The sequence below is a fragment of the Brachionichthys hirsutus genome, chromosome 3, assembly GCF_040956055.1.
Source record: "Brachionichthys hirsutus isolate HB-005 chromosome 3, CSIRO-AGI_Bhir_v1, whole genome shotgun sequence".
Taxonomy (NCBI): domain Eukaryota; kingdom Metazoa; phylum Chordata; class Actinopteri; order Lophiiformes; family Brachionichthyidae; genus Brachionichthys; species Brachionichthys hirsutus.
The window spans coordinates 6523851-6535827 of record NC_090899.1 but is presented as its reverse complement, the minus strand read 5'-3'; the positions used below and the strand labels follow the sequence as shown (position 1 = coordinate 6535827).

Below are 11977 nucleotides of genomic sequence, written 5' to 3'. Positions count from 1 at the left end.
TTTTTTTTTTATGCCAGCTGAGATGATGGAAAACTGGTGAGAGAAAAAAAAGTTGGTGAGGACATAAAGGGGATGTTACACAGGAAACTAAACAAAGAGAAAAGTCTACAAAAGACGCAGTTTGCGTCAAATAAATGCGCCTGGTTACTTACAGATGCAATCGGATCCGATGTCTAAATTTAACGCGTGTTTGGGAACGTCTTCTCGCTTGAAACGTGGTTCTGGCGCCAGAATGCGTTTCTTCACCCTTTTATTACGTAATAGCTCGACCGAAGACAGTATCGCCACCTACTGGAGTGGACGAGCTATCGCAATGACGTACGTAATGTTTATGTTCTGATCCACAGTTAAACTACAAAATCCTGAGCATAAACATTATTTGCTTTGTCAATCGATCTCCCAATATCATATCTACCTGTTGATGAATAACGTTGACATATATAAAAGTTTTACATTCTAAAATCTCAGATAACTCGATTGGTTCCCTCTCGCGTTTAAACCGGGAGCAGAATAATTTTGCACTCCCTATTTTCATGAAGGTAAATGTCTTTCATTTCTGATAATCTCTTGTTTTGGAAATATGTAACAAATACGAATACGGGAAATAGTACGTCACGTTTTGAGAATTTGCTTTTATTTTGTTACGCACGCATTCATTTGGTCGCAACGTCATCACGCAGAAAGAATAGGATTATGGGTAAAAAAAAACAAAAACAAAACATGAACGAACCCCGCTGCTTACCATGGCGACGAGGACGCTATTTGGTTTTAAAAGACGTGTAATATGTCTTACACTCTATCTTTTAATATTTGGCAATCCATTTAATTGTGAACAGTTCCTCGTCTCGTTTAAGGCTCCGTCAGATTGCACCGATGAAGAACTGTTTGATATCTCGAGTCTTTCGTGTGTGAAATGTGGTCCGAATCAGCGACGGAGCGCAACAGGTCGGTTCCTATCAACCGGAGACAGCCGTGATTTAATGATTCTGGCGCTGCGCTGCTAACGTAACAAGGAGGAGTATTAATTAACACGCGTACTCTGTATAAAGTACTGCTCTCTTTGTCTGCAGGACTGAGCTGCCTTTGCAAAACTGGGTACAAAACTCTCATGACTGAGAAGGCATCTATTAATTGTCAACAATGTCCCAACAACAAGCCTGTATGGGTGATTTATCTTTATTTTACTGTTTCTGTTTGTAACAAGGCTTTGTTGACAGCGTGTCTTTATTTACAGGCAGTAACTAGAGATGGGTTCGGGTGTATTCGCTGTCCAGGCAGTCTCAGTGCTGAGGGGAAGTGCCAGTGTCCAACAGGCAATATTGTGGGTGAGTCATCAGTAGCGCCACTAATTGTGTTAAATATACAAATGATAAATGCTGACAATGGAAACAACTATTTGACTAAAACAGAGATTACTTGTATGTTTTAATTATGAATGGTTCTGTTTTTTTTGTTTCTAGTGGAAAGAGATGTTCATGGAAACCTTTTGGATGAAGCGAGGTGTGAGATGTGCAATGGAAACGCTTCTGCTCTCTCTGTTCCAAGCAGCAGTGGAGAAAAGTAAATATTAATACTCTATAATAGGAAAGCTAATATATTTCTGTTTTTTATGTCTCTTGACCCAGTTGACCCAAACAATTTGTTTAAAATAAAATATTTAGTTAAATGTCGGGCCTCAACCTTGAATTCTCCGGTGACAGTTCTAAAGTCAAAATTGGAAAATCAGGATAAACTCACAGCAGGAAAAGCATCGCTGAAAAAATCTATACATTCAACAGTTACAGGGAAATTTAATAACCATACAATTACTTTAACTCCAGTTTGTTTAACTTATTTTAGCATTAAAGAAAGGTCTACAAGACAGTGGTGAGGCCAGCCATGATGTACGGCTTAAAGACAGACAAAGACAAAACCATTAAAGCATTCAAATAAAATCATTAAAATAGCTGTACCTTAAAAAGATGAAAGTTTTGAATGAGAACCGCTCCAGGTGGTCGCTTGAAGTAATTCATTCATTCCCCGACAATCTTCAATGGAACTTCCTGATCATCTATTTTATAGTCGTTTTTTCCTGGTTCAGGGCTCAGGCCTCCTCCTCATGGGTGGTTATTGATCGTTTGATTAGCCCTAGAGAATATTCTTTTCTCTTGCCTTGCCTTGCTTCTGTGGTTGTGGCTGAGTGTCGAAACCGCCTGCTTCTCTATTTTCACAGAAGAAGCATTTCCTGTCGCCTGCTTCCGTTTTCATCTTTTTTTTTCATCAAAACATTGAAGCATTTCATGATTAGCACGTCTCATAACACATATTGTTTACATTTGATTTTTAAAGCTGAATTTTTCTTTAATACCATGATCTTGGTTTTTTTATGCTTACACTGGAAAGAACTGTCATCTTCTTTCTCTCCACTGCTCCTCCTGTTCTTGGTGAAGGGATTTCAGCATTTATTGATCATCCGGATCAGATCAGGATTGCGGGTATTATCGAGATATTTTGGAAAAATGGGGGTACGCTTGGTTTTGGCCGATTTCTAACAAGCGGTGCCTTATAGCTGAGTCCATTCCGCATCGGAGCGGAATACCTTCGACAAGAAGGTTGTGTTTTTGACTGTGTTTGTTTGTCTGTTAGCAGGATTACAGAAAAACTGCTGGATGGATCTTGGTCTCCCTTATTACACGATTTTATTATGTTCGCATAATGATAATAAAGTATCTTGAATCTTGAATCTAACTTAGATCACATTAGATTTTGAGAGTGATCCAGATACCCGCCTGGATACAAAAAAATAGTTCACACACCAAAAATCACAGTCATAAAGGGGTCCTATCATGCAAAATGTCTTCTGGGTCTGATCCAGAATGAGGTCAGGAAAAATATTACATTTTAACATTTAAAACCCATTTATGGATTCAAAAATCAGTCAAAAATCAACTCTGATTCACTTTTACTTTTTATGGTCAGTTTATAAAGATACCAAGAACAATTGATAACCTTTTGATGTGGATGTTGTAAATCCAATTGCGAGGGGAATGAGCTGCCTGGCGGAGGTTTGGTCTCTGAGTGCTTGTCTAGCTTTTCTCGCAGCTGTTTTTTCCAGACAGTCTTAAAGAATGTCCTTCTATGCTTAAACCTCAACAAATGCTCTCAGTGTATAAAGAAAGGGTAGATTATGTAAGTATGGGTTTGTCTTTCAGGTGTGAGGCATGTCAAGCCACCTTCTTTAACACCTGTGTGTGTAACCCCCCTAATGTCCTGGTAAGTTTAACTGACTTTCAACCCACATGCAGTCTTCCAGACACACCGTTCACACACACACACACACACACACACGCCATTATGTGGCAGGCACACTATCAGATATGGATTTGTGACTCTGCAGGCAGGAGGTTTGTGTTTACCTCCAAACAGCCTCCCCACCAATGTGAATCCGATTGTCAACTATGCTCAGTTGGTGAGTCTCCGCTGTCATTTACACTTGTTTATATAAATAGCTTTTGATTTACAGTCGTTTTTCTGCTCTGATCCTCTTACAGAAGTTCAGCCTCCAGTCTGCCTGGTTCACCAGAAACATGTACTCCTCGTCAGCAGCGTGTCTTGTAATTTATGTTTTCTTTATCAAACCTTGCAGGAAACCAGTTCTAGTTGTTGTCCCTGCCACACACTGCAGGCAACAAGATCCTTATTGTGGCACTAGAGGAAATTTGGGGTTTTTAGGTTGTGTTAACATGATGGGATAACTATTGATGTTTATAACAAATCACAGAAATAGATATAAACAGATTATTTTTATGTTTAGCCATAATTAAATAATTTAAGATAAATTATATCCAGTTAAAAAGCAAATGCAATTCAAGAATGTAAAAAGTATTACTGTGAAATTGAAGCATCGCTTAAAACAAACGAGTGAGACTGTATTCTATAGTGACTCTCAATAGGCTATTGATAACATTTTCTGAGCGTTTCAGCTGCTGTACATAAACAGGTTTTGTGTGTCAGGTTTTCTCCAACCTGACGGCATGTCAGGCGCTTGGGAACATGTGCGTGATGAACATGCACTCCTTCAGCAGCTTGTCCACAGATGCCTGTGGTCTCTTCAACACCATCTTCAGATCCAGGGCTGCTTTGAGCTCAACGCAGGACATTTCCTACTGGTAGTCAACACTATCATGAGCAAATGTGTATAGATTATGAAATCGATGCATGTTTCCTTCTACTGTGCTGTAATTTTATTTCACCCATATTTGATATTAAGCGCTTTTGTCGCTTTTTCTTCAGGAGAGTTAATCTACCGTGGCTTTACTATGGGGACGAACCAGGACTGGCCAGTCGAGTGCTTCAGACTGAACCTGTTCCAACTGGGTTCTATTTCAGAGGACCAAAGAAGGTGCTGAATCTGAAATTATTACCATGAAAATAAGCATGAAAAAACTGTCAAGGAAACGAATAGCAGCGTGACAACAGTAGGCTCTTAAATATAATACAAATTGAGTAGTAAAGGTTTGTGGCTTAGTAGGAAGCGCAGTCGCCTCACAGCGGAACGGTACCGGGTTTGAATCCTGTCTGGGGAGTGTGTAGGTTCTCCCTATGATTGTCTCAGCAAGAAGAAAATCGAAGGGTGAGTAGTAAACCTAATCTGGTACAACCATGTTTAACAATCAACATGTTTATGTGGCAGAACACCAACATTACGCTGCTTGCTGCAGTCTATAATGTTCAAGGAGAATTCCTCAGATGGGAACAAGTAGGAGGGGGAAATATACAGGTAGGACATTGATTGATGATACAAATAGATTTTTAATCTGAATAGGTAACAACAGTATAATGTATTGTATAATGCATATAAATCTGCATGGTTTTCCTTCATAGTTTGCTATTATGGCCAGATCGTCATCATCACTGTCCTTTTGCATGTCAACGAAACAAACTCAGTTAGATGATTCGTACAAAGTACACACACTGGATCATGTCAAATATTCCCAAAGATGCCTCTTTTTCTTTTTTAGCTTTGTCCAGAAACAGCAACAAAACGGGCAGCCGCGTTCAGCTTTGGAACTGCATACCAACAAAGTGTGAGTGTTTTTCCTCTAATCAGTTGGGAGACGGTGCGCTGTACTCTGTTATGTACTGTCCGTGTGTTTAGTGTGATCTTCCAGTAGCAGAGCTGCTGAGTACCCATCCAGAGCCACTTTTCTATGATGTGTTTATGGATCTTGGTGGAGGAGAGAGCAGAAAACTTCTCCCCCTGCCTACACTAGTCTATAACCAGCAGTACAACGGACAGTTTATCAATCAAGGTGGGCTTTCATCCTGTGAGCAAAAATGTCCACGTCAAATATATGTGATTTCCGGATATTTGGAGCACTGTCTGGACGTCAGCATTAAAGTGGGAATGACAGTGCAGTGTCACCATTATCAGTCTGACATGGAGCAGCATATTCAGCTGTGTAACAACAGCTTAATCATTCTTATTACAGATATGAAGAGCAGTGCGTCAAAACAAAAGAAACAATCTTGTGTTTGCATTTTAGCTGTCAAAGGATCGGAACGACAGAGATAAGAATGCTTCAACTGAAGTGTTACACAAATGATTAATGCAACCTCCAAAAAATATATAACTTTCATTCTGACTCAAATGAGGGCATCCAGAGGACAAAACCAGATATCAGAAATAATGTATTTTTCAGGTGATGTGCACAACATTTTGCTGGCTAGAGCTTTTTTGTGTACATGCAATTGATCTATTTTCAGAGAGCATGAAGAACTGGTACCTTTCTCGACGTATGTTTGTTGTCGACACACTGAGTGGACGAGAGCGGAACATGAACTCCCAGCCTAAAGTTATTCGCGTGGCCACTAATGTCAAAATAAGGTGGACGGCCGACATGCATTTCATTAATACCTAGTTCAGATTCCTTTCAGAGCTGCTTTGTGAAGTTTGAAGGATTTTGATCAAGTCTGTGTTTGTTAGGTTCCAGCTGGTTCCTCGAGCCGAGGAAGGAAAGGTTTTCCCCCCTCTAATGACTGTGACCTACACAGATGTACCAGTCAAAACACAAACTGTGTCTGTGAGTAGGAAGTGCACAAATATGTGTTCACTCTGTCTGTATTTATATTATAGCTGATTCCCCCTAATAACCAGCACAGCCATGCACCATACCTCAGTCAGTCCCTTAACCTCATTTAATCTCGGACACACACGTGGATGTATACACTTCCAAATATCACTTTGTGTTTAGTGCTTCACAATATCTCTTAAACCAAAGGAGACTATTTATTCTCTAAATAAACTACAGAATCATGGATTTCAAATGAATCAAATTCCCTTATTGTGTTTGTGGGTCAACTGGAGAAATCCAGCGTTCAAAGCAGAATATTATGTATAGTGTGTATATTATGTTGGTAGCACAGGAGTGTAGTGGGTACCACTGCAGCCTCACAGCAAGAGGGTTTGAATTTAGTTCCAATTTAATTAATGGTCTAATTTCCCCTATAATAGTGTATAAAAGTGTGAGCTATATAGCTGAGGTTGTGCTGAAACTTGTGTGGTTCTTGATGATACAATACAATACTTTATGTGTTGAACTCCTGTTTCTAGACAACGTTTGCTGTGGAATATGAGATGGATGTGAGTGACACTCGGACAGTGACAGATGTAAGTAACGGTTATTTTAATGGTCTCAGATGAACTCGAGCCATGGATGCGCATCACTGATAGTTTCCAGTCGTGTTGAGGTACAGCATGAACTGTGGCTCTGACCAGGTTGTTGCGTTCACAGATCGCTCTCGGTGTGATGGGTGGTTTAGCCGTGCTCTGTTCTCTGCTGAAGACGGTCAGCTGGAAGAGGCGGAGTGACTCCCCGCTCATTGATGTTGAGGTAATGCATCTTTTAAATATCACATTTTGAGCATTTTCAAGTTAAGTTTAGAAGAAGTTGTTCATCTCTTCCCCCCCCCCCCTTCTGCCTCAGACTATGCTGAAGTTTGTGTTATTTTATGCTGGAGATCTGGCTAATATTTTCTTCATTGTTACGGTGGGAAGTGGACTTTACTGGCTCATCTTGTACAAGGTAAGTACATATATATTTACTTCCTTTTATAGGATTCATCATTTAATTTCATTGTGCCTCACTGTTTAGACTTTAGACCAACCATCACAACTTCATTTCTTTTCCAAACACAAATAGAGAGTCTATAGTCTTTGTGTGAATCTATTTTTTTCCTCTCTTTGACATTAAAGCTAAGAGAGAGACTATTTCCTCTCTACATTCTTTCTCTTTAATACTTACATTTAGGTGTGATTCATCTGCTTGTGTGTATTTTCAGGGTCAGATATTTGCAGCGGTGATGCTGCCACTTCCTTCTCAGGAGGATCAGTTTGTGACGTACATCGGTTGTGCTTTTGCTCTCAAGGTCAGCCACCAATAGTGAGCAGCTGCATTACTGAGGGTAATTGTGTTTGAAAGATAAATGGTGCGCTCCTATTCAGATTACTGACAAAATACTGTTTTGTGTTTTCATATCAAGGCTATCCAGTTTCTCCACAAGCTGGTACTTCAAGTCTCAGTCGATATTTTCTTTATTGACTGGGAGAGACCTCGGAGCAGTGGAAGAAGGACTGTGCCAGGTTCGAACATATTATGTAAACAGTATAGTTTGTCATGTCTGCCAGAAATAATCAGTCTGACTGATCAGTCTGTTTGATTATATTCACTACATTTCCTATTTCAGCTACTGCTGAATCAAAACACGACTCCTCTTCTGTCACCATCTGGAGAACCTACAAAGTGGCAAATGAATGGAACAAGATGCAGACCATCCGCCAGATCAGCCCAACGTTTCAGGTCATGGCTGTGCTCTTCTTTCTTGAGGTACATCTCATAGTAATACATACTCACAGTTTGTTTTTTTACAGCTTTGCAGCCTTTGCTGTACCCCTCTTCTTCATGACCCTATATTTGTTAGGTCCTGGGATTCTCTAACTTGGCTCTGAGGGATCCCTGGCCAACTCTAGAGCGCCCCTCACAGGCGTACACTCCTCCATACAGCCTGATTCTGCGTTATGGTCTGGCGGCCACGCTGTGGCTCTGCATCGGTTTCCTGCAGGTCGGACTGAATGAAAGTTTAGTCTTCTCTCCACTTTCCCTCTCTTTACTTTGACTTTCTCCTCTTATTGTCCTTTCAAGAAATGATGGAAATAGTCAATGCGATCAAGTTTTAAGTGCATCTTTAAACAATAGTTGTTTATTTTTGCAGGTGATTTACTTCACTGTGTTTCATGAGCGCTTTGTGGAAGACAAAATCCGTCAGTTTGTAGATCTTTGCTCCGTCAGTAATGTAAGTGCAATCGTAGCTTATTATGTTGTTGTTTGTCTGGAATGCTTTACATGGATGTCCTGATGTATTGTATCCCATGTTCGTGTGCAGATTTCCATTATGCTGCTGACTCACCGTTGTTTTGGATACTACATCCACGGTCGTTCGGTACACGGATTTGCTGATACCAACATGGAGGAAATGAACGATAATCTGAAGCGAGAGGCTGTATGTTGAACAACAGACTACACCTTATTATTTGTTGACGCATATTTTCCTCATATTGATTTCACAAAAAATTGTATTGTTATTTTTATTTCCTGGGTCAAGGAATCTCGTTGTCCTCAGAGAGGTCTGCTCCATGACACAGATATCCAGACCTTTCAGGTGTCTATCACCAGCTGTCTGGCATCTCATCACGGGAGGATACGAGAGCTGTTCAGCAGGGTGTGTCCTTGTTCTAATAAATAACAAACCAATAGAAAATGATATATCTTTTATCATGAAGTGAAAAGATTGCTTGTTGCCTTCCTTTCTAGACGAGCGGGCTCTCATTGCGGGCGAACACAAGCTCAACGAGCCAGTTTGAGCAGAAAACCAGAGCCTACTACACCATGAACCGCTTCCTGCAATCCATGATTGACCGCGTTCGTACAAATGCACATAAATATAGTATAAATACTCAGCCCAGCAGAATTTAATTTGATTGTGTATCAAGTTTGTTTGTAAAGTTTCACGTCGTTTTTCTTAATCTCCATTGTGTTTGGACGGACATACTTATTCCTTCTCTCACCTCAGGCCCACCCGGACATGGAGTACATCGTGAAGGACAAGCTGATGTTTGAGAGGATATTAGGAATGGAGTTCCTTGAACCCAGTGACAGAAGCATCTTTTACAATGGTAATGACAGACGTAGTGATTTACAGGTTTTTCTTCCATATTTTTCTTGTATATAATGCTTGTTTGCCTTTTTCGTCTGCAGACAAGGACCACTCCTTCAGGGATGTTCTGTTTTATGGAAGCGAGGCCACACTGCTGATCTTTGACACTTTGTTTTTCTGCGTCGTCGACCTCGGATCTCAGAGCTTCGTGCTTGCAGCTGTGCTCACGTATTTACAGCAAATGGTAAGTCGTTGGTCTCTGCACAGTGTGTTGCAGCCAATGTGCTAAAAAGGTACATATATTGAAACCATTTGAGTTGTTCCAGATATTTCGCTTGATCCGTGACACTCTTGGACGGAAGAACCTTGTCAGCAAGAGTCTGCTGGATGAGAGATTTCTGATTTGAAATCCCTACTGTGAATAATTATTGTCTTGAGTTACTGGAACTATCATTGTCATGTCAAAGCCAATGAGATGGTGAACAGATACTGCATAGTCCAATAAATGATAGTCTGTGGAAGGCGTCCACTCAACTCTGTCTGTGAAGTAGTTTGTAGTTGCTTTTAAAGGGATGTGTGTTGACAACGTGGTGTTTATGCATTTTTGTCCCCCTAATGGTCATTTGCCACATATTTAATGAACAGACTGTATGTGTAGAGAAGCTGTTTGAATATTGGACTATTTACTCAGCTTTACCAGTGTTACTTGCCTTTAGCTCTATAAAGTGTAACTTATGTGGGTAAAGATTTGTATTTGTATTATTTGAATAAAACATTGACTAATCTTTTTGCATTGAGTAATATTGTGTCTTTATACTTTAAGTGCATCTTCTTGTAAATACTTTACTGCAGTAACCTTTGAATCTGGGACTTCTAATTGTAAAGGAGTCGTTTTACCTATGTGATACTTCTCATAGGATTCTCATAGCAAGATAAAATCCTCAAGTTATTTCATGCTACAGTGAAGTACCGCTAGATGATGCTGCAGCATCACATTAAATTGTCTGATAAAGGAGGATAAACGTCGACCCTCATATTTTCCTTTGTCATAGGCAGGACTGGTGTAAGCCTGTTTTGATTCTAATATTAACATTTTAATTCTATCTGCTAGATGTCATAACTTCTATGCAGCACTGATAGAAAAAAACATGTGCTATTAAACTCTGAATATTGCAACCTTTAAAACACTCACACACACATGGAGGCGCCCACTCACATGGCACATGGATTGGAAGGATGACGACGCCATATGATCATAACAGCACATGTGGCAACACGTTCAGCTCTCCCGTGTACGTCTTATTTTTTGCATTTGTCATTTTACAGCCTCTGTGTCGAATAAAAGCCCACAATTATGTTGTTCTCCTTTCAACACCACTAAAGATCTGCTGGCTGTCTCCCCCTGTCAAAGGGAGATGACTCAGAGCAGCACTCTGCAGCAGCACCGTGGTCTCGACTGCTCAGACATAGAATGGTGCAGAGGTGGAGAAAAGGTCGGATGCATCAGTGCTTTTACTTTTCAGAGTAAATATCACTGAATAAAATGCAAGGATTTTCTAAAATAAATAACAGGGCAGATTAAATGTACCGGTATATTATTTGAGATTGTGGGGATGAATTTAATTATATTCTGTTCACAGGCTTCTTCATTTTTACTGTTAAAAGTTTGTTCTACTGAGTATTTGGTAGTGTCAAGTGGCAGTTGTGTTAGATTATCATTATATATTATTGCTGCCTAGTGCTGCAGAAAAGCAGTTGAATTGATCAGATATTAGTTATACGCAGGAGCAATCATTACTTTAAATGTTCATTTTGTAGAGTATTAGAGTTTAACCCTCAAACATTCTTTACATTGTGAAAGAGGAGTGAATGTTCAAATCAATACTCGTTTCCCCGAATCATATCAAATAAAAGTAGCTTGTGGGCCCATATATTAGAAGCTGTCTGCTAATAAAACATAAAAATAGCTGTCATTTATGTAATGGCTTTAATTAATTAATTAGTTAATCGATCTGTAAAACAGCATGTTACTAATCTCAAGTTGTTTTATGTCATTGAAAAAAGTACCACAACTACTGTAGTACTACTACTCAAGGCCCTCTTACTCTTAAGTGGAAATAAATAGGACAGGAAAAAAATCTAAATATATACAATCGTGTTTTGTGAGCATCCATGAGATGTCTTCCAATTTTGCAGATTTAGGGGAAGAAGTTGTCGGAAGCATTAAACACGAACCGCTTGCGTGTACATGAGATGTGATGACGTCAACGCGGCTGTGAGCGATCAGCCAATCAACGTTCGACGTGCTGTGCGGCACCAATGACGTCACAGACCGGAGAGGTCGCTCTTCAGACATGAATGGAGTGTTAAGCATCAACTTCCACGCATCCAGCGGTTAAGGCGAGTCTGAATTTGGCGCCGCGTTCCATCTTTCGGTCATTTAGACATTTTCCGGGTATTAAATAACAGATATGCAGTTTGAGGACAGATCAGTGCAAAATGACACAGACGCCTCTAGCTGTAGCATAATTAGTTACGCTGCCCTGTCGACCCGACGTGCGTGGTATTCACTATAAAGCTACGTCATATTATTGTTGTTATTATTATATTGTGGCCCGGTTTGTTTTCTTCACCTTTCGGGACCGTGTTCTCTTTCCTGTCCTTGTTTCGAGTCCGCTTTCGTGGACTTGCCTTGCTACAAGCTATGTGAGATGCTAGCAGCGTCAACAAACATGGCAACTTCCTGGGACGGGCTGTCTGCGCTTCATTTGACTCAGGAGTTTAA

General features: G+C 40.2%; 1 protein-coding gene across 1 annotated transcript; it reads left to right on the top strand.

The window, feature by feature from the left end:
• The first annotated feature begins 743 nt into the window (after nt 1-743).
• Nucleotides 744-9966, top strand: tmem67 (transmembrane protein 67). The gene is made up of 28 exons (XM_068757153.1): nt 744-945; nt 1071-1159; nt 1235-1325; nt 1461-1560; nt 3192-3252; nt 3377-3448; nt 3531-3593; nt 3994-4148; nt 4273-4381; nt 4673-4759; nt 5001-5066; nt 5138-5291; nt 5746-5866; nt 5966-6062; nt 6593-6649; nt 6774-6872; nt 6966-7064; nt 7321-7407; nt 7522-7621; nt 7726-7865; nt 7960-8100; nt 8251-8331; nt 8422-8538; nt 8641-8757; nt 8850-8957; nt 9109-9211; nt 9294-9436; nt 9519-9966. The coding sequence occupies exons 1-28, from the start codon at nt 744-746 to the stop codon at nt 9597-9599; spliced, it is 2940 nt and encodes a 979-aa protein (XP_068613254.1). The 3' UTR covers nt 9600-9966.
• Nucleotides 9967-11977: the final 2011 nt, after the last annotated feature.